The following is a 21,535-nucleotide window of genomic DNA, read 5'->3' as shown; positions in this document are numbered from 1 at the left end:
ATTATTGTCAACTTTGCTACCTCTACCTATTCTTTAGCATTAAATGGCTTAAATCCTCCAAGGAAGAGGGGGGGGAGTACTAATAGGATAAAATAAAGAACCTTCATTGACAGGGTACAGTACAACATAACCTGATAATTTACACACATAATAGACATCTGAACACAAGAAAATCCACATTACAAATACACCAGAAGGAGGGGATTAAAATTTAACCCCCAAAAAAAAGGTAGTGTGTCTTGAAACTTCAGAAAGATTAAGGCTTCTTGAGGGAACTTAAGAAGACTTGTGGAATGGAATGGCTCTGATAATTATTTGGTGGTAAACTGCAGCAAGTGCAGCTCCAATGAATGGTCCAACCCAAAAGATCCACTGTTGAAAATCAACAAAAACAAATTACTAACTTGTTAGCTATAGCTCATTACCATGCCACAAAAAATAAATATTGTTTTTTTTTTGTTACAATAACGGTGACGTTCAGACCAGCTTGAGAGAAAGAAATGTTTCTTAAAGATTTAGATTGAACGCTTACGTGGTCGTCCCATGCCTGATCTGTGTTGTAGATGATCGCAGCTCCAAGACTCCTAGCGGGGTTGATGCCAGTTCCGGTGATGGGAATGGTGGCCAAATGAACCAAGAACACCGCGAATCCAATGGGAAGTGGTGCCAAAATCTGCAACACCATCCAAATTTTTCACAATGATGCCTTGTTTTTAATAAGAATTTTAACTTCTATACAAGTTTAATGTTATTAATTTAGTTAGATTGGTGTTAAGGACTCATTGTTTCATTTTACAACCATGAAAATTTTTTAAGCTATGTCATAAGTTTTAAACCCTTTTGGGAGTAGATGAGAATTCTTTCAAACACAACTAGGACCACAACATTCTGATATGGTGAATTCACTGCATTATTTCATCTATCTAAACAAAAAGAGCCAAACCTACAGTAGCTCATTCACGTGAACATCACTATCTTTAGCCAAACTCATAGCATATTTTTCAATGGCATGGGTCCCCTAAGATAACACACAACACCAACTAAAAGCACTTGCTGACAAAACCAAACATGGCACATGCTAGCATGAACATCATTTTTGCTGCACGAAAAAAGTAAGACCACCTACGTTGTAAATAACTTTTACACTATTAGTATAATTTAATATGACGATAGTACATTGTTTTACTCTCAGAATTTAACTTATACGACAATATAATCTTTTTAACCTGTTATAGTAGGTATCTTATCTTTTTTCTAAAGGTTACTAATTTTAGTTTTTATAAGTAGTTACTGCAGTCATATATCTTAGGTGACACTATTAATGTATAAACTCATATTTCTCAGGTAACTAGTTACACTTATTATGGACGATGTCACCTATAATTATCCTGATAGGGTTAACAAAACTGTCAATATGTAAAAGTTAAAACTCTATCTAAAACCAACCCACTCACACAACCCACAACTTCTGCTTCCCCAAGAAAACTTTCCATAAAGTAATACTATTTCATATAAGTGGGAAAAACAAATTCAAGCAGAATTTACATCCAACTCTCTACCTCCCACAAGAGGTGGATGCAATGTATCAGAACCCAGAACCCGTAACTTTTGATGTGAAAGCATAAATTTATGTATAAAAATTCAATAATACTCTAATATATAGTAATATGAACCCATAACTATAAAAATAAAATGGGTTCCATGCTAAAAACTTTAAAGTCAGAACCCATAAAACTTAAATCTATGCCTCCCACAACAACCAAAGCTTACAAGTACAAGGTCAGATGCCTAAATCCAACAGGTAAATAGTCAAGATAAGCAATTTGATCGCACAAAGAAGTAATATTTGAACCAAAAACATGTTAATCTTGAAATTAGTATAGAACACTTACAGGAACATGTGAGTCTCTGGCATTTCTCTTGGCATCAGTAGCTGAGAAAACAGTGTAAACAAGGACAAAAGTGCCAATAATTTCAGCACCAAGGCCATCACCTTTGGTGTAACCAGAGTTAACAACATTAGCACCCCCACCATGTCTCTGGTATGGACCTACCATGAATCCCTTCACAACACCAGCACCACAGATTGCACCAAGGCATTGCATCACTATGTAGAAAACAGCCCTGGTTAAGGACAGTTTCCTTGCCAAGAACAATCCAAAGGTCACGGCTGGGTTAATGTGTCCTCCTGTTTCGTGTCAAAACACAATATAGTTCAGTTTTAGAGAAAAATAAATAAACCCCAAAGGTCCAAAAGCCAAACCAAAGGAGGAAAAGACTCCATATTTTTGTAATTTAGACAGTGAAAAGTACACCGTTAACCTTGTTTTCAACCTCTAAAACAGGGAAAAGCTGATCTTTTTTGTAAGTAAATTCAAGAATCCATTAGATTACTTGACTTTAGTATGATGTATAAAGCAAGTAACTAAAAGCTCGAATATGGTGAGCAAAAGAGAATAAACAAGGAGGGTTAGCCACAAAAGGTCATACTTTTTTAAGTATAAAGGTAAAAATACAAGCTTGAGCAAGGCAAATGACTAAGAACCAACAATAATGGAAGGGAAAACTCCACTTTTTGCAATTTAGACACAGCAAGTAAACCAATTACATGTTTTGAACCTCTAAAACAGGGAAAAACTGAATCTTTTTTATAAATACTCAAGAATACATTAAATTAGTTGACAAAAATATGATGCAAGTACAAAGTAACCACAAGCTAAAATATGGCGACCAAAAGAGAGGAAAACAAAGAAAATCAGTCACAAAGGGTCACATGTTTACAGTATAAAAAGTACAGGTGAAAACTGAATTTTTTTCTTAGTACTCAAGAATCCATAAAATTACTTGACAAAGTATGATATACAAAATAAGTGACCACAAGCTCAAATATGGCGCCACAAAAGGCTATACTTTTAGTACAATAAGAGTAAAGGAACAAACTTGAGCAAGATTAAAGACTTCATTTTCTGTAATTGAGACGGATAAAGTTAACCAATAAACATGTTTTCAATTTCTAAAACAGGGAAAGACTGAATCTTTTTTTATAAATACTCAAGAATCCACTCAATTAGTTGACAAAAGTATGATGTAAGTACAAAGTAAGTAAACCACAAGCTAAAATATGGTACGCAAACGAAAGTAAACAAAGAAAATTAGCCACAAAATGTTATACCTATATATTAGCATAAATGAACAAGCTTTAGCAAGATAATGACTAAGAAACAACAAGAAATGAAAAGGAAAAAAACTAACCTGAGATACCAGCAGTGCAGTAAACCAAAGCAAAGATCATACCACCAAAAGCCCAAGCAACACCTTGAATACCAACTGAAGAACATAAACTATCAGATCTCTTAAGACCCATAACAGTCAAGATAGTGATGTACAAGAACAAGAAAGTGGCCATAAATTCTGCAATTCCGGCTCTGTAAAAAGACCAAGATGACAACTCCCCTGGTTCAAACAAAGGAGCTGGTGGTGGCTCTTTGTAATCTTTGTCTGTTTGAGCAGCTGTTCCTAATGGCTGTGTTTCTCTGAATTTGTTAGCTCCAAGCTTAACATCTTCTTCTTTGTTTTCTGCCATTTGAACACTCACTAAACTTCGCTTCTCTTTCTCTCTTTTTTGTGCTAAGTGGACAGTTCAAAAACCAAGTTTGGTGTTGAGAAAAGATAGGGTTGTGGTTGTTTTATAGTGGAGAACTCATTATGAAGACAAATTAATTAAAGTGTGACATTCTTATTTAATTGGTCTGGTTAATTATTGAGTTGGTCGGTCTATATTTTTTCCTAATTAGCATAATCAATCTGTCATTAACAATTAACAAGAAGAGGAGCAAAAGTAATTTGTTTGTTAGATTATGCATTTGAGTCGTGAAAATAATTTCTTGTAAAAATATAGAATAAGTAAGTATACAATAGACTTTTATGTTCCGTTCTTTTCACGAACCCTGTATGTAGCAAGAACTTAGTGTATCGAATTGCCTTTTAGTCTGTCATTAACATACTATGTGTTGTACCTCATGGGCTAGTTTGGTAATAGAAATATAAAATAACTAATCTCATGATTATATTTGAGTTATCTCATGTTTGATTGGGATAAAGTAATACTAAAGTTAATTTTGGGATTAGTTATCTCAGAATTATAATATTATTTTTATCTCTACGAGAAGATGGGATAATAATTACGGGATAACTAATTTTGAAAAAATTAATATTTAGTCTCTTGACTATAAATATAATGGTACATATTTTATATCAAACGAACGAATGCAAGTTATATATCAACTAACATATGTATTTCTTACTTTAACGTTTAATTACTCAAGCAAAATTATATTTTAGTATAAATATTGAGTGCTAGTAAGTACTTACACAAATAAATAAAAGTGTGACAAACCTATTGGAATGATATGATTAATTATTGGGTTGGTCTAATCTTAATTTTTCGAATTAGAATAATTATTTTGTTAATGACATTATGGACAGTACTATATGAGAATATTATTAGTGTCTTGAACTGAGAAAGAATAGAGTGTTCTGGAAATGGGCCAGAGTGGGAGAGGGATGTTGACAGATTATTGTGTGGTTTATTTGTTATTCTTATCCTATACAGAGTGTCAGTATTAATTATTTGAAAACATTTTGAACTTGATTAGCTGGTCTGGACCAACTTATTCACCTAATCTTTCAATAGTTGTAAGAATGTGGGCAGCTAAGCAAATTTTAGAAAATTAATAATCATCAGGGGCGCAAAATCTTTTAATTATTTTTAGGGAGCTTTATTTAAATAGCCGTCATATTTATTGTTTATTATTTCTAGTCATATACATAAATTATGTATTTTTTATACACAATTATACATATATAATATATAAATTATGTATATATTAAATTTTCATCGATTATTTTTAGTTTAAGTGGTTGGATGAACGACTATTTGGCTTAATTTTTCTTATTTTTAAGCTCCCGTGAAATTATTGCCTCTGAGAAAGCTCCATATATTTGCAATTTTTCAATTGCCTTAAAATATTTTCTATTCTATTCTTACCATAAAAGTGGACTTGGTTAACATTTGGGCAAAATATAAAATTGGTCCTTCGATCAAAACTATTTATATTTGTTAGCCAAAAATCGATATATTTTATCGACTATTATATTTTAGAGCAGCTAAAAATATAAATTTCTTAAAATTTCATGGATATCATCATGCTATTATTTGCTTTCCATCGACTAATTTATGCTATGTATTTTCAGATATCTATAATAAAGCAAATTTCCCTTACTATGCAAGAATAATTCTGACATAACAAAAAGAGATTGAGAAAATTGGAGAACAATTATCACGACAATAGAAGAACTATTTATACTTTATCTTTTTTCTATATTTTGGATGCTAGAAGCAAACCCAAAATTTTAATCCCTTTCCAATGGAATATTCTAGGAGAACAAGCACTTTTACACTAAAAAAAAAATCATTAATCTTGTGACTCAATTCTTTCTTTTTTAGTTTTAGAACTCTTGAGTGTGTTTGCTCAAAGTATGCAATATTAAAGATCGTAAAATAAAATTTACTTAATTGATATATGTACATACTTTCATCCAGTAATCAATGAATCGCTAATTAAATCTAGAAGGTAAAAAATAATATTACTTCTACTAGAGTTTGTTCATTTTGTCTCTGAGTATAAAACTTGTGACAGCTCGACAAACCTTTGAATCAAAATCAATTACTAGCATATATATTAAAAGGAAAAAGAAAAAAGAAAAAAAAAGAATGTTATCCTTACGGCTTAGAAGTTAGAAGCAAAAGCTTAGCTAAGCAAGCCTAATAAAGCTCATAAGTCAAGCCCTAAACCCCATATTCTTTTACAGGGGCGGAGCCACACTGTTATTTACGGTTCGACCGAATTCAGTAGGTTTTGTTCAAACCCGGTATTTTTATTTAAAAAAGATGTGAAGTTAATCGAATGGCTGAGGAAAAGTAGCCGTTTTATTATTATGTGACCGTTATGGAAAGGGACAGCCCTCGAATAAGCACATGGGCCAAGGCCCAACGGCTATGATGGGCTGAGATGAAGATCATGATCCATCAATGTCATTCCTAGCTCTGACATCAAAATGGGCCCCATCTTTTTGGAATTGTTTTTAATAAAAAAAAATGGGATCTTTACCCAAATAACCGATCTTATTTATTGTTTACTTTTTCTAACCATATACATAGCTTATACATTGACTATATACAATTATACACATATAATATATAAATTATGCATGCATTATAACTCCACCAGCTATTTTTAGTTTAAGTAATTAAGTGAACGACTATTTGGGTTAAGCGCTTGTCCTGTGGGCAGAATTTTAAAATTAAAAGTTAAAAGTGTTGCCAATGAGGCAAGCGAGGGTAACAATTGTTAAACATGAAGTTATGCCCATTGAACAAGCAGAGACAAAAATTCAAGACCATCGCCAACTTTAGGGTAAAGCGAATGAAGCTATCTTTAAGCCCCAAAATATTGAGGCCCCAAAAATACTATTATTACACATAATTATTAATTTATATAATTACCATTAATAAAAGGTTTCAAAATATACATATTTTTTCTTCAGCTATGATTTTTCCTTCTCTGGGTACACTTCTTTCATGCTCTTGTTTGTGACCATTTTCCTTTCCAATTTCAACTATTATTAGTTGATCTTCATCTCCGTTTGATTGGTGCGTTGATCATAATATTAAGTTATTTTGTCTCATTAGCCATTAATATATGAATGTTAATGAAGTCATTTTAGGGGTCTCTTATTATTATTATTATTATTATTTGACTTTAGGCCCTTCAAATTTTGATAATGCAGAAGCCAAAATCACAAGACTAATTACCCCCCCCCCCCGCAAAAGAATCACTAAATGGTATCTTTAATTTACTACCTTTAACATTTGTGACACTTGTGAGCCAAATCTATGTTGTCTTTGTTTCCAAATTTTATTTTGGATTTTTCCAACAAAGAGGTGGATTTTTAACTTTATATTGTTACTCAAAAAAAAAAGTAGAAGTTCATATCATGGTCTATACAACTCATATACATAAGATGATTCATTGGCATTGTGCCCTACTCACATGCAATTTCAAGCCTACATCCCATCCTTTATGTTTTGCCCCTAAACATTATCTTTGTCATATTTGGTCCATCAAATATTCTCTTTTGATTTTCTCTTGCATCAACAGACAAAAGAAACAGCTCAAACATTTTTAAAAGGTAATATATTTATAAAAGTAAATTTAACAAAAAGCTATCTCCTCAACATAAAAACGTAACTTCACGCTTTAATATTCGCCAATAAAAAGTGTAGGTTTTCTAAATAAAAAATCTCATTCATTTTTGTTGATAGTATTTAACCATAAATTATTATATCAAACGTACTTTTTCCCCCTTTGCATGTACTTTTGGAGTGAGGTGAGCTCGTGAACAACAGTGAGAGTGGGAAAGTAAAAAAAATAAAAAAAAATAGAGAGAGAGAGAATTTGAAACTCATTACTTGAGTATTAAGTTGAATTACAATTATTAACCACTACGGAATGTATTGAGATGATTGAGATTATCTAACGATTTGGAATTCGAGGGTTGAGCTTTGAGAATTTCTTGGTAAAGAGCTCGGAACGGTACGTTTCGAATATCAGATATTTAAAACAAAATACAATTATTAATTAAGTTACAACTTCTCTAACTCTAATATAATTGGCTAAAAGATAAAAAGAAAAGAGGAAAAAGACACCAAAATGTTATACCTTTTTAATTTGTATACATATAATAAGCCGTCCAAACCTTATCAAGTAGCCATTTGTCATCAACAAATGTCACAAATAATAGTAAATTTTTCTACAATGACAGGTCAGCATAGCCGCCTGACCAAACCGACCCATTTATTAATATTTCATTTCCCATAAATTTGTGGACCAATTTTCTCAAGAACAGAAAGAAAAAGAAAAAGAAAAAAAAAGCCTTATATTCAAATGTCAATTTTAAAGACGTGGCTTATATCCAGTGGATGCTTTGATTATTGAGTGATAGCAAAGACCATATTCAAAAGAATGATAAATAAAAGATTAACGGCAAAAGGAAAAAGAAATGAAAAAAGTACATTTTTTTTTAATTTGTGGGATGTAATTAATTATGTTGAAGATAAGGAAATAGGAGCATCTTTTTTGGGTATATTATTTAACGCCAATTCTTAAGTAAGGTTTATATAATACTAATTCATGTCTCAATTAGGGTCGATCAAAACCGAACCGGATCGATGACTTATTGGCTTATTGGTATCGAATTATCGGAGTAATGAATGGTGAATAAATTGAAATTATATAATTAACGGCTTAATGGTTATCGGATTATAAATATAATAATCCGCTAGTCATCCAATAAGACAACACACTATTTAACTTCAATTTTTTTGGTAAAAGAAATAGGAAAGTCGTGCTAATTATTGTGCTACATTCTCATCATCACACATATGGGGTACTTATCATGTTATGTATTATTATACTATATATTTGGCCCCATTTCATTGCCTTTAAGAAAACGAAATATGCACCGTATGAGCTATGTTCGATAAGGATTTATCTTGTGTACACTAGGAGTATTATTAGTATAATTTTTATGAACTTGGTCTGTCAATCAATTTATACTCACCTCGACTATTTTATTATGTATTTGTTATTTCTCACCAGTACGGGTACCAGATAACTTTTGCCAATCAAATTTTACGTTAATATGTTATAATAGATAAACATGCATTATTTTTTGAGTTACTAATTCTATTATTTATGAACCATATATATAGTCTTATTTGTGCTTTTTTTCTTCTTTTTTCTCATTTTGCGAGATGAATGAGAGTTTGAATTATATACCACAAACTTTACAAGAGCCAGTTTAAGAATTCTTTCGAATTTGCAATACTTGAAGTATCATTTTCCTATTATTATCTTCCCCTATTTTTTTCATTGTTTTTTAAAAATAATTTGTGCTCTCTTTCTTTCTCGTTCTCTTATCTAAACATCTCACATATCTGCAAACACCAGATATATACTTCCCTTGGGAAAACATTCACAAACGTTGGATTCATGTAGCGTGTTTGTCTGTATTGTCGTTTTCTTCCCTCTCTTTGGACTATATATTCTCTCTTTTTCTTCTTGTTTGATAGCAAGTGCAAGAATTTAACGAATTACCGCATTTGGTAAATAAATTTAAAAAAAAATTATTTTCCTATACACTATTTGAAACTTTATTATCCTTCCTACTCAAGTTTTAATTATATACAAATAAGTTTTAAATGAATATCTTTTTATATTAGGAATTGAATAAGGAATATCAGTTATTTTCTTATTCCTTTATATTTCCCAATCTTTCTCTCTCCGTCTCCGTATCTCTCTCTCTCTCTCTTCGTCTATCTACTCTCTTCTTTGTTTTTCCCCAAATTTTTCTTCATTTGATGTTCACTATTTTTATATGTTTTCTTGTTGTATAGCGTTTTAATGGAATTCATCAATAGATTTTAATTTTTTTAACTTAGTAATTTCCTTTCATGTTGCACAAATGGTGTTCAAATTAAAATTATCAATCAATAAATTTTGAAGGTGTTTGACTCTCCACCATTGACAGCCATTAAAAATCTTTGTAGTTTTGAAGCTTTGAAATCGAATTTGGGTTTTCAAAAAAAAAAATTGTGTTGGATTGGATGTTGTTGCAAATAATTGGGAATATTGTTTGGAATATTTTATATCTCAATTTTGAGGGTGTTTTGGTGAAGATTAGACTTGATATTGGCTGAATTCCAGAAGAAGAAGAAGAAGAAGAACAAAACATGACATACAATATACTTAGCCCCTACAAGGGAAAGAAAAGCTCAAAATTACTTAGCCCCTACAAAAAAAATTGAAAGAGAAAACAGTACACAACAACATACCCATTATAATCCCACAAGTGAGGTCTGGCGAGGGTAGTTCGTGCGTAGACCTTTACCCCTACCTCGTGAAGATAGAAAGGTTATTTCCCAAGACCATAAAAAGGAGGAGTAGCAATAAGTAGTAACAACAACGATATAATAAAATAACTGAAGCGAAAGAAATAACATGAAGGAATATAACTCTACAAAAAAAAGAAGAGAAAAAGACTATAAGACTAATACTAGTGCCACTGGGATGATAAAGCAAAGAGAGCATTCATATATACTATTTGAAACCTTATTACTATAAATGTTCATGTTTTGTTAATTACCCAACCTACACAAGTTTTGTTTACAAAATATATACATTCCACGTTAAAAGGCTCTCAAATCCACTATTAGTGCATTCAATAAAGAGATTTAGTTACACCATTTTTTACTTTTTTTTCTCCTCGTCTCTTTTCTTATTTTTCTGCAATCATCGGCATTCTCTTCTCTGCAATCTTCACCTTCTTCGAGCATAAGAATCTTCTCTTGTCGAACTTATTTTCACTTTTTCGAGCATATGAAATGGGAAAATTATTGTATAAGAATAAAAGACTGAGTTGAAAAGGTGTGAACACGAACGTTGCCTATATTCCTTTCTTCCTTCTTTTTTTTTTAAAAAAAAAAAACTTAGGCAGAATTTATGTTGTCAATGAATACCTTGGTAGAGTACTCCAATACTCATATATCACTCTTTCTGTAATTGTATAACGGAGAAGGATTAGAAGTCAAAGCAAGAATAACAAGTAAAACTTACCGCTTATACTAAAGATATAGTGATTCTCTGAAACAAGTAAAGCTTTGAAAAATGCAAGAGAAGAAAAAAAGAAGAGAATAATGGAACTTTAACTTACTATTTGTGTGATGAGCATTGGACAAAAGCAAGAAGAGAAGCAAATAAACTCCAAGGGTTTAGATCTGGTTTTCAGGACATAGTATTAAACCACTTTTTGGAGCATAAAAATCTTCTCTGCAATCTTCACCTTCTTCGAGAAGATTTAAGTTTTATTGTAACATTACTAAGAGAGCATTCCACATTAAGAAAAGTGAAAAGAAAATTAAAAACAGATTAAAACTCTGACAGTTTGAGCAAACATATCCCTACAATATTTTGTATCTAATTTATACAACTTATCTACAACTTTCATATATTACTTCTACACAGTTAAATACAACTACAATATCATACAACTTAAATACAATTTTTATACAATATGACTTTTGTATATTTTGTATCTGATTTATACATAGTAAAAATAAATTTCATACAACTAATTATATATTATACAACTTATCTACAATTTTCATATATTATTTCTACTCAGTTATATACAACTACAATATCATACAACTTAAATATAATTTTTATACAATATTGTTCAGCTTTCATACAATAGTAAATAAAAAATATATATATAAACAACATAATACAATTTTACTACAATTCCGTAAGTATAATGTATATCATGTCTTCTTCTTCTTTTTCTTCTTCTTCTTCGAGTTTCAATCTGAAATTCAGCCAAAATCAAGTCTAATCTTTACCAAAACACCCTCAAAATTGATATATAAACTCCAAACCATATTCCCAATTGTTTGCAACAACACCTAATCCAAACAAATAATGATTTTTGAAAACTCAAATTCAAATTCAAATTCAAAGTTTCAATACTTTTTAATGGCTGTCAATTGTGCAATTGTTATTCTCTTTTCCTTTGCTTTACACTACTGGAATTAGGGATTGAGAGATAGAGAAAGACGTAGAGAGAATTCCCAATTGTTTGCAACAACACCCGATTCAAACAAATAAAAAACCCAAATTCAAATTCAAAGCTTCAAAGTTTTTTAATGGTTGTCAATTGTGCAATTGTTGTTCTCTTTTCCTTTGCTTTACATTAATGGAATTAGGGATTGATAGATAGAGAGAGACGTAGAGAGAATTCCAACAACACCCAATTCAAACAAATAATATTTTTTTAAAACCCAAATTCGAATTCAAAGCTTTAAAGCTTTTTAATGGCGGTCAATGATGGAATTGCTGCTCTCTTTTCCTTTGCTCTACATTACTGGAATTAGGTATTGAGAGAGAGAAAGAGCATGAGGGAGAGAGAATAAGGAGAGCAGGAGGGAGAGAGAATAAGGATGAAAAATAATTGATTCCTAACATAAAGGGATACTCATTTAATTCCTAAAATGTATATAATTGGTAAATTTGTATATAGGATGTAATTAAATTGAAACTTGAGTAGGGAGGGTAATAAAGTTTCCAATAGTGTATAGGTATGTAAAAATTCCCAAAGGAAAACAATATAAAGAATATATTGTCCAAGAAAAAGGCAGTGGGGGTTGAGGAGGAAATGGAGACAATAATCAAAACAGCAACTAGACTATTTTCACCAATGGGACAAATGCTGATCAATCAGCTGTACATTAACTGGCATATATTGTTAGTATGTAGCACTGAAGATTAAACAATACCAGAATGTTGATGATTGATAGCAAATACTAATACTTAGGTCAGTAGCAACATAATTACAGGAGGAAGATGCCTTATTCTTCTCAATCCGATTCTTCCTTCGATTCAAGGCGAATATGTGGGCACACCCTTTCTGGTTCACCCTTTGTCCAAAGAATTTTCAGGTCACCTCTCTTCGTCCCCAGCATCAAAAATGTCCCTGCACAAAAGGTATTTATCAGTCGACTGTGAAACTTGGAAGTTCCTCCTCCGTGAAGATTTAGAGTGTGCTTGTGTGACACCCTAGGCAAATCTCACATCGACAAAATACGGGAGAGATGCTGAGTATATAAGTAAACATGCGTTAGACCCTAGTGACGCGTTTTAAAGCCGTGCGGACCTAGGCTTAAAGCGGACAATATTACTGGTGGACTGGGTTGTTACATATGGTATCAGAATTCAGAGTCACTCCACTCCGCGTGCAACCTTGAACGATGGTGGGGCAAATCCCAGTGAGGACGATGAGTCCTTAAGGGGGTTGTATGTGACACCCTAGGCAAATCCCACATCGACAAAACACGAGAGAGATGTTGGGCATACAAGTAAACAGGCCTTAGACCCTAGTGACGCATTTTAAAGTCGTGCGGGCCTAGGCTTAAAGCGGACAATATGACTGGTGGACTGGGATGTTACAGTTTGGTACCAAGAAAACGTTTTGCATGAGGAAGTCATTCTATGATGTTCGGTTACCAGATAATGTTTCGTTCACTCGCTTATAAACAGAAGTCGTTTTTCTTGCAACTGAAAGTATTTGATGAGAATTACCGAGGGTAAACGGGACGATGTAAAGAAGTGCGGGTTGGCCATGACCATCCATTAAGTTCAATGCTACATATGTAATAAGAAGACCTGCAATGCATTCCAGAAAGCTTGTGTCAAATGGCAGAACAGAAAATTTCCAACCTAAGCTATAGGCTCATTCTAAAGTAGATGTCATTTAAGTACCTAATCCATATGCAATCATCGCCCACAAGAAGTACCCTGCTCGGAGATTCTTCTTAGCAAGCCAATCATACCTGCAAATGAACAATTAGTATTGATGAATTTTAGAACAACAACAACATACACAGTATATAGTGGGGTCTGGGGAGGGTAGTGTGTATGCAGACCTTACCCCTACCTTGTGGAGGTAGAGAGTATGTTTCCTAAAATCGCTATATTGTTATGTGTGTATATTGTGATGTGAGCAGGGTGAGAGTGGGAATTAATAAGTTTTGCATGACGTCAATGACATAACAGAATGAAAACTAAATTAAGAAAGAATAAAGCTGTATCTCATTTCTAGTGGCCGTTCTAGCTATGCGCCAACTCTCTAAATGCAAATTCATATTCCTCCACTTAATTTGCTTTCCCAAAGAAAACCATATAGATACAGGGATAATTTCCATTGACTCGAGAGTAGTTAAAAACCCATATAACAGAAAATGCAAATATACGAGTGATGAATCAAAATCTAAGTCTTGCATGGTTTTCTTTCCAAAAGATAAAAGGTTAAAATCGAGAGTTGCAGATATCAAACCTAAGTGAAAATGCTACTAGCAGGCCAGGCAATAGGATGTCGCCAAAGCCAATAATGCTGTAACCACCCCATGGATCAAATAGTCGTGGGATCTTCAGCAGCATTGGAATGCCATCCTCTCCGCTTTTATCACCACGAGCTACCTTTAGAGACATGGAAAACTCAAATTATTGACTTATATCTAGAGCAACTGGCATTAGCATCAAAGTGAAATTAAGCGATTCCTACCACAATCATAACACTTTCATGGAAGAGCCTCTGGGAAGCAAACACCCAAAATATGTCGTAGATGAAGGCACAACCCAAAAGAACTGTACCGACCTGATATGTAATACTAGTTAATAATTACAAGAGATGATAAAACCATTAAAAAAAATATGTACTTTAAAAGAGAAGCAAAGTGACACTAGAATGGCATTAAAATAATAATATGCACTCAGGGATTCAATTGGTGTAAATTGCTGTCTTTTTGCAGTTGGAGGAGAAGAGACAGATAATTCGTTATCTATATTTCTTAATGAAAATAAAAAGAACAAGAAAAGGCTCTTCTTTTCTGTGTTGCCACCTCCCATAATCAGCAATACGAAAATGTGAAAACATTAGCATTTCCATCTTTTTGTAAAGTTAATTCATCTAGCACTTCCTCTTGAGAACCATGTAAAGCTAGAACGGAGATGTTAATTGCCGCAGATCTAAGTTACTGTCATTTGCTCTCCCGTAACCCCCCCCCCCCCCAAACAAAACCCCAGGAGCTGGAGGAGGAGAGACGATAACAAAGAACAACAACAACATTGTGATCCCATAAGTGGGGTCGGGGAGGGTGGTGTGTACACACTACACAGATCTTACCCCTAACTTGTGTGAGGTAGAGAGGTTGTTTCCGATAGACTCTTGGCTCAATAAAAGCGTTGTCGAAAAAGGTTTGAAATAAACAAGAGTATAAAGCTAAGGATGAAAATACTGAAGAAAAGAAAGGTATTGACAGCAAAATAGTAAAGATAACCGGCGTAAAAGATCATATTTTTCATGCTGCCGCCTCACAAGGAAAGGAAAATGTTGTTCTTTTCCGTGCTGCCACCTCAGTACCTCACATAATCAGCATTTCAGCAATATGGAAAACATTAGCATGTCCATCTTTTGGTGGTTTAATTGGAAAGGTCAAAGGGCACAAAGTAAAAAGGTGTTGAAAATAATATAGGTGGAGACAATCTCTCAAAAAGATTTTGTTGGTTTTATAAGCAAATTTGGCCACCATTTCTAGCAGCAATCCTCAAAACGCGGGTATAAAACAAACATCTTGTTAATATAACAACAATGCTTATACTCTTTGTAACACTAGAAAGAAATATACTTGATAGGAAACCAAGTAAAAAAGAAATCACCAACTGAAAGCATGACATGCCTACAAAGTATGCAAGATGAGATTAATTGGACGTTCATGCAAGCAAATACAGCTCCTTCCATTTAATTCTTGCAGGGTAAAATTGTTTACCTTGAGATTAGGTATCCTTACAATTTGCAGAACTGTAATTATTAGTGTGATACCCTATCCAAAAGAAAAAAAGTAAGATCATCAGTTGATATACCTGAAACAGTACAATAAACATATCATACACATGTAACAGCTACGGAAAACCGCATACACAATCGTGGTACTCTATGATGAGATGGAAACGAATGAGAAACCACAGAGTGCAGCTTCAAATAATATGGCACAAAAGGGTTTTTTCTTGATTGAGACAAATTTCCTGCCTCCTCAGAGAAGCAGGTCCAATACTAAATTGGTAACAACCCAACCCGCTAGTGATATTGTCCGCTCTGGGCCTAGGCCCTCACGGGTTTAAAACGCGTCACTAAGGTCTAAGGCTTGTTAACTTATATACCTAGCATCCCTCTTGTATTTTGCCGATGTGGGACTCTGGGGTATTACATACACCCCCTCTTATGGACTCAGCGTCCTCGTTGAGGTTTGCCCCACTGCATGGGATTCGCCTAGACTCAGCACTGAGGTTTGCCCCGCCTAACCGGGATTTGCCTAAACTCAGTTGAACTCTGATCCACCATCGGCAAGGCTGACACAAGAGTGGCTTTGATAACATCGGTAACAGCCCAGCCCGCTAGTGATATTGTCCGCTCTGGGCTTAGGCCCTCATGGGTTTAAAACGCGTCACTAAGGTCTAAGGCTTGTTAACTTATATACCCAGCATCCTTCTTGTGTTTTGCCGATGTGGGACTCTGTCTAAAGTCTGGGGGTGTTACAAAATTTCCCTACTTGCATGCTGGATAATGGTTTAATTACTGGAGAACCTACTAAAAGTTAGACCTTCGGCAAGGAGCCAAAGCAGAAGCTCAGATAGAGAACGGTGATAGTGGTTTGCAACAGCAAGTAACAGTCACTTCCTAGGGGGCTTAATTGGGCTTTGCTCTGTTTCTCATAATAGCATAATTGATTTCTCTTCTCTCTAGTTATATAGAAATCATTTCAGTAATCAGGTACAAGGGCAATTAAATGTTATCAGGATCCTGGTTGAACAATCGCACCATGTCTCATCTTCATCCAAGCTGAGGCTAAAGGTACATGGATCTGGTACTTTTTTTCGATCAATAGGTATATGGATCAAGTCTTAATGTTTACTACTGCCTTTGTGCCATTTTATGTGACTTGTGTATTATGTTAGTCGTAAAGGAAGAAAATTTTAAGACAGCCGTTGGAAAGTTAGTTTGATACAGTAAATATCACTTCAGTAATATGAACTGTTAAATAGCATGAAATAAAAACCGTAAACACAATCTCTCAAGCACTTAAGGATGTCAAAATCCAACTACGGGAGCAAACAATAAAGTAAAATGACTAAGACCCGGGACTTTTGGAATTTCATGGTCTGTAGCAAATCACAACATTCAAATTTTTTGACTAGCTTGATAAGAAAGGCACAAAAAAAATTTGACGTCCAATTTTTTTTTTTTCTTTTTTAAAAAAAACGTCTTCACGGGATATCAAATAAACTGGCATTTAAAGAAATATAAATATTATTTCCCCAAAAAAAAAGGATCCTTACAAGTATGTCTTGACCTATCCAGCCAAAAGAAGAATTTCTGTACACTGCCCAAACCACTGCAAAAGTGATGCAGAATGGGGAAACAGCCAAAGTAAGATAAGAGACTGCACCAAAAATGGGTACTTTAATGAATGACTCTCCCGTACGCCTAAACCACCTGAAAAAGAAAAACACCTGAAACAATTAGATATTCGTTGTATAAAAGAACTTCCAATTACATATCTATATGGTTGTCATGATTTCTCAATTTAAGCAGAGAAGGCTATTTACCTACTCAACAGTACCTACTACATGTGTTTTTCCATTTTCGTTTCTTTTTTTTGGGGGGGGTGGGGGGGGGGGGTGGAGGGGGTTTCCTAAACTATGAGAGGTTAGCTTGTTGTAAAAAGTAAAATCAGAACGTAAAGACAGCTAGTGCACATTGATTTTCAGGCTTTCACCAAGTCTTCAGTACATGGAATGCTGGGAAAGGTGAATAACTTTTCACTTCTGATATGATTACAGTTGAAAAAGGAATCATATCTAAAAGAAAGTTTTTTTTTTTTTTTTTAAGAAAGTATCTAAAAGAAAGTTTTTCCTCACAACAAAAGGATTTACTTGTTAAGAAAATGCAAACAATTTCATACACAACCAAAAGCTGGATTCTTTAACTACTAAAACAGCCTAAGTTCGGCAGTAAAAACCTACAAATGCAAAAAAGCATGATTCTAAGTTAGAGACATCAAATTATACCAAGCATAACGCAATAAAAGAAAAAACAAACCATACCTTGATAGCAAGGCAACTAAACAAGTTTGTAAACCCTGCACATGAAAGAAAATGAATAGTTGCTTTAACAGATTGTGGAAGCCAGAACAAGGTCATATAAACAGAGAAAGAGAGAAACAGGGCAGGATGAGGGGGGCCTTATAGTACCCTCAGATTGCCAAACTGGAGATGGATGACTCATTCGTAACTCTTCTCAAGAAAAAAGGCAATTGTTTTCCCAAGGTAGGCTTAGGTTGGGACGCTTATTTCAAATTCATACACTTTCTGTTTCAATTTCAAACTATTCTAGATCTTCCAGTCTAAATCTTCGAAGAAGCGTAGAAAACTTTTTCATATCCGGGAAAAAAACATGAGCGAAATATCCGGTACTTACACAATAAATTGATTTATAACAATGTGGAAACTTACTGTACACTAACTAATCTTAAGGGTTTTCAGCTGAATATCTAATGCAAATCATGAGCGAACCATATCAAATGGTATTCCTATACATGGGTAAAATTCCAAGGCCGTGTTATCCCAATGTAACCATGTAAAGCAATCTAACATGGACAGATAACTCATCTGCGAACACAGGTCTATGGCCTAAACCATTCAAGAAGTAAATGCATATTTGTCATTTATGATAAATAACACATCAAAGCAACAATACGCACCTCTACACCACCGATGCAAAAAAGAACCACCAAGATTTCAAAGAACCACGTGAACCTCATCAACTTATATAATACAATCAAGAAGCAGGAAGCAACAACAACAAATAAGACTGCTGATATCATGTTTATATCCATGACAGTGCTTGAACCACCAGTTCCAAAATTTGGAAGATCTTCCTCTGAAGCATCCTACAAAAATAGACAAATAGAAAAGTCACTGCAAAACTGAAGCCCAAAATCTTAACAAACTGTAGAAAGCCTGCTACTTAGATAAAGGATGGATGACCTTCAACAGCTTGTCGTGCTCTATAGCTGCTTCTCTAGCACTCCAAGCAGCCCAATAAGAACCACATAAGATTGTACCAACAGCCATCAGCCACAAAAATACTTCTGCAATGTCCACTACAGGTCGTCTTGGAGAGTAGAGTTGCACAGTAACTAAATGAAAGACCAAAAGATTTGGAAAAAGAAATTGTAAGTCAAAGTACCACCACAATTTCAAATTCATAAACAAAGTAATGAAAGCCTTCTGAAAATTCTGGTCAATCAACTTAGTTGTTTGCTTATCTAATATACCTAAAACACTTTATAAGCATTGGAAAACAAAGATATCCATCGTTTTAAACTAGATTTATCTCAAAACATAACTAGAACATGAGAATCTCTCTCTCTCTCTCTCTCTCTCTCTCTCTCTCTCTCTCTCTCATATGCATGAATAAATGATCTGGAGAAGTGCGTTATCATTTACTCGCCTCTGTATGTCTGTTTACCTTATTCTGTGCATAATCAAGTTACAGGCTAAATCAAATTAGAAAACTACCATTGAACCAAAGCCCTAGAGGCTTGATTAAGTGTAGTATTTAACAGCACTATCCCTGTCTTGGGCTTTTAACGGTGCCTGGAACATGTTGCTTTTCAGCATAGATCAACTCGAACGTGTTTTCTCATCTAAGTTGTGACTCTTCTTAGAAATTTACCTGATGAGCGATTCAAAAGCATTTTATCCAGCGTTGCCCCAGCATCCTGAGGTAGCATAACAGCAGGTATGTGTATATCTAGGTCAGTTTCTTCAGGATCACAAACCATCTTGTAAAGTTCTGCAAGACAAATAACACTCGTAAAACAACTGCAAGCGGTGATGTATCGGCAGTATTCGACAAACAGAAAAACAGCAAGAGCTCCACACAACCCCCTCAGACAAAGAACAATGAGAAGAAATAACAATTTTTTTATCTTTAGGCTTCAACAAACTTATTATTGCTGCAGAAGACATTCAATTACCGGCATCAACCTAAGTACACTACATATTCATCAATCACCAATTACCTTTTTGATTATTTACTATCAAGATTGCCGAAGCCCCTGCCGCTTCCGCATTATTAGCCTTTGTTGTGAATTTGCAATGGCCGCGATCTACCATGATGACCTCTCCAGCAAGCTAATAACATAAAAAGCATTATTAGCAGCATAAAGCAAAAGGCCTTTGAGGTATATATTTGGCAAGCATTTATATGGAGGAAATAACCTTCTTCCTTGGAGGCTTGCAACAATCCCGAGGGTCAGAAAGAGTAAGGGGAGTTTGCTGTGCATTTTTCTCCTTTGACACAATAGTAGTGCCAAATCTAGCACCAACACCAACAAATTCTGCATCCTCTTTACCATCAATCCAAGTTTGAACTTTCACCTACCCAAAGAAAAGGGAAGAAGAACAATTGAAACAGAGAGATGGACATACTTTTTCCTTTTGGGGGGTAAGGCGTACACATTTAAATAGACAAAGACTCATTAAAATATAGCATCAAGCTAAATAAAGCACCTCCCACAGCTAAATTTCCAATAGCCAAAGCACAATAAAGCAAAATAGAACAAAATAGAGGAAACCCAGTTTAAAAAATAAAAGTAAACACAGGATCCAGCCAAAAGCAGTCATTAATGCAAGCACAATAAAGCAAAACCAAACAAAGTAGAAGAAACCCAGTTGAGAAAATCAAATTAACATATGATCAAGCAAAAACAGCACCTTTCACAGCTAATACTCATTACTCCTAGCATTAAGGCATAACCAAAGAAAATAGAGGAAACCCAGTTAAGAAAATACAAGTAACATAGGATCGGGCTAAAAATAGCACCTTTTACAGCTAAATTTTCACTAGTCCAAGCACAAGAATACAATATAAAGGAAACCCGGTCAAGAAAATAGAAGTAACATAGGATCAAGCTAAATATAGCACCTTTTTCAAAAGTAAATTTTGAATAGTCCAAGCAGAACATTAAAAATATAAAGGAAAGCCTATTGAGAAAATTAACATTTACACATGATCAAGCTAAAAACAACACCTTTTACAACTAAATTTTCACTAGTCCGAGCACAAGAACACAAAAGAGCACAAAATTGAGGAAACCCCAATTAAGAAAATCACATAAAACGAACTGGGTAGAAGAGAAACTGAGCATTAAAAATATAGAGGAAACCCAGTTGAGAAAATTCACATTTTGACATGATCAAGCTAAAAACAGCACCTTTTACAACTAAATTTTCACCAGTCCGTGCACAAGAACACAAAAGAGTACAAAATTAAGGAAAACCCAATTCAAAAAATCACATAAAACGAACTGGGTCGAAGAGTAATTGAGCATTAAAGATTCACGCAAAAAGTTATACCAGCACAAAGTCGTTCTCACAACCGGGTTTCTTGGGTGCCAAGTCATCGTGATGAACAATATCACCTGCTGTAACTTTAGCAGGACAATTCAGTGAGAAGAACAATACCACTCCATATAGGAAAATTAGAGAGCTAATAATCCCCATAGATTCAATTGAAAATTCTCTTTTTTCTTGATGGGTTCACAGTTCATCACCAAACACTGTATTTGCAGAAAGACAGTATTCCAAGAAAAGCAATTACTATTTACTTTTTAGTTCAAAAAAGAAGGCGAATTCTTTAACTATTAAGAATATTGAGTGGAGAAATTCAAAGGGGGAAATGATCAGTTAGTTGATCAGTGGACTGGATCTACTGTTTTTCCCAGAAGAGGTGTACT

General features: G+C 34.1%; 2 protein-coding genes across 3 annotated transcripts; both read right to left on the bottom strand.

The window, feature by feature from the left end:
• Positions 1-80: 80 nt before the first annotated feature.
• Positions 81-3,708, bottom strand: LOC104095610 (probable aquaporin PIP-type pTOM75). 2 transcript variants are annotated; one of them, XM_009601763.4, is made up of 4 exons: positions 3,253-3,708; positions 1,893-2,188; positions 533-673; positions 81-372 (listed from the first exon to the last, which is right to left on the bottom strand). In XM_009601763.4, the coding sequence occupies exons 1-4, from the start codon at positions 3,581-3,583 to the stop codon at positions 277-279; spliced, it is 864 nt and encodes a 287-aa protein (XP_009600058.1). In that variant the 5' UTR covers positions 3,584-3,708; the 3' UTR covers positions 81-276. The 2 variants fall into 2 exon arrangements, with proteins under 2 accessions (XP_009600058.1, XP_070038932.1); XM_070182831.1 differs by having other exon boundaries at positions 529-673; positions 3,253-3,675.
• An 8,635-nt stretch (positions 3,709-12,343) lies between these two features.
• On the bottom strand, positions 12,344-21,535 carry LOC104095611 (signal peptide peptidase-like 2). Its single transcript, XM_009601765.4, has 14 exons — positions 21,156-21,535; positions 20,019-20,177; positions 19,820-19,931; positions 19,471-19,590; positions 18,780-18,931; positions 18,494-18,682; positions 17,838-17,872; positions 17,070-17,226; positions 15,503-15,556; positions 14,239-14,331; positions 14,011-14,153; positions 13,437-13,507; positions 13,257-13,340; positions 12,344-12,651 (listed from the first exon to the last, which is right to left on the bottom strand). The coding sequence occupies exons 1-14, from the start codon at positions 21,300-21,302 to the stop codon at positions 12,536-12,538; spliced, it is 1,632 nt and encodes a 543-aa protein (XP_009600060.1). The 5' UTR covers positions 21,303-21,535; the 3' UTR covers positions 12,344-12,535.

The sequence above is a fragment of the Nicotiana tomentosiformis genome, chromosome 8, assembly GCF_000390325.3.
Source record: "Nicotiana tomentosiformis chromosome 8, ASM39032v3, whole genome shotgun sequence".
Classification (NCBI taxonomy): domain Eukaryota; kingdom Viridiplantae; phylum Streptophyta; class Magnoliopsida; order Solanales; family Solanaceae; genus Nicotiana; species Nicotiana tomentosiformis.
Note: the sequence above shows the minus strand (reverse complement) of the source record. Positions and strands in the feature narration are given on the sequence as shown.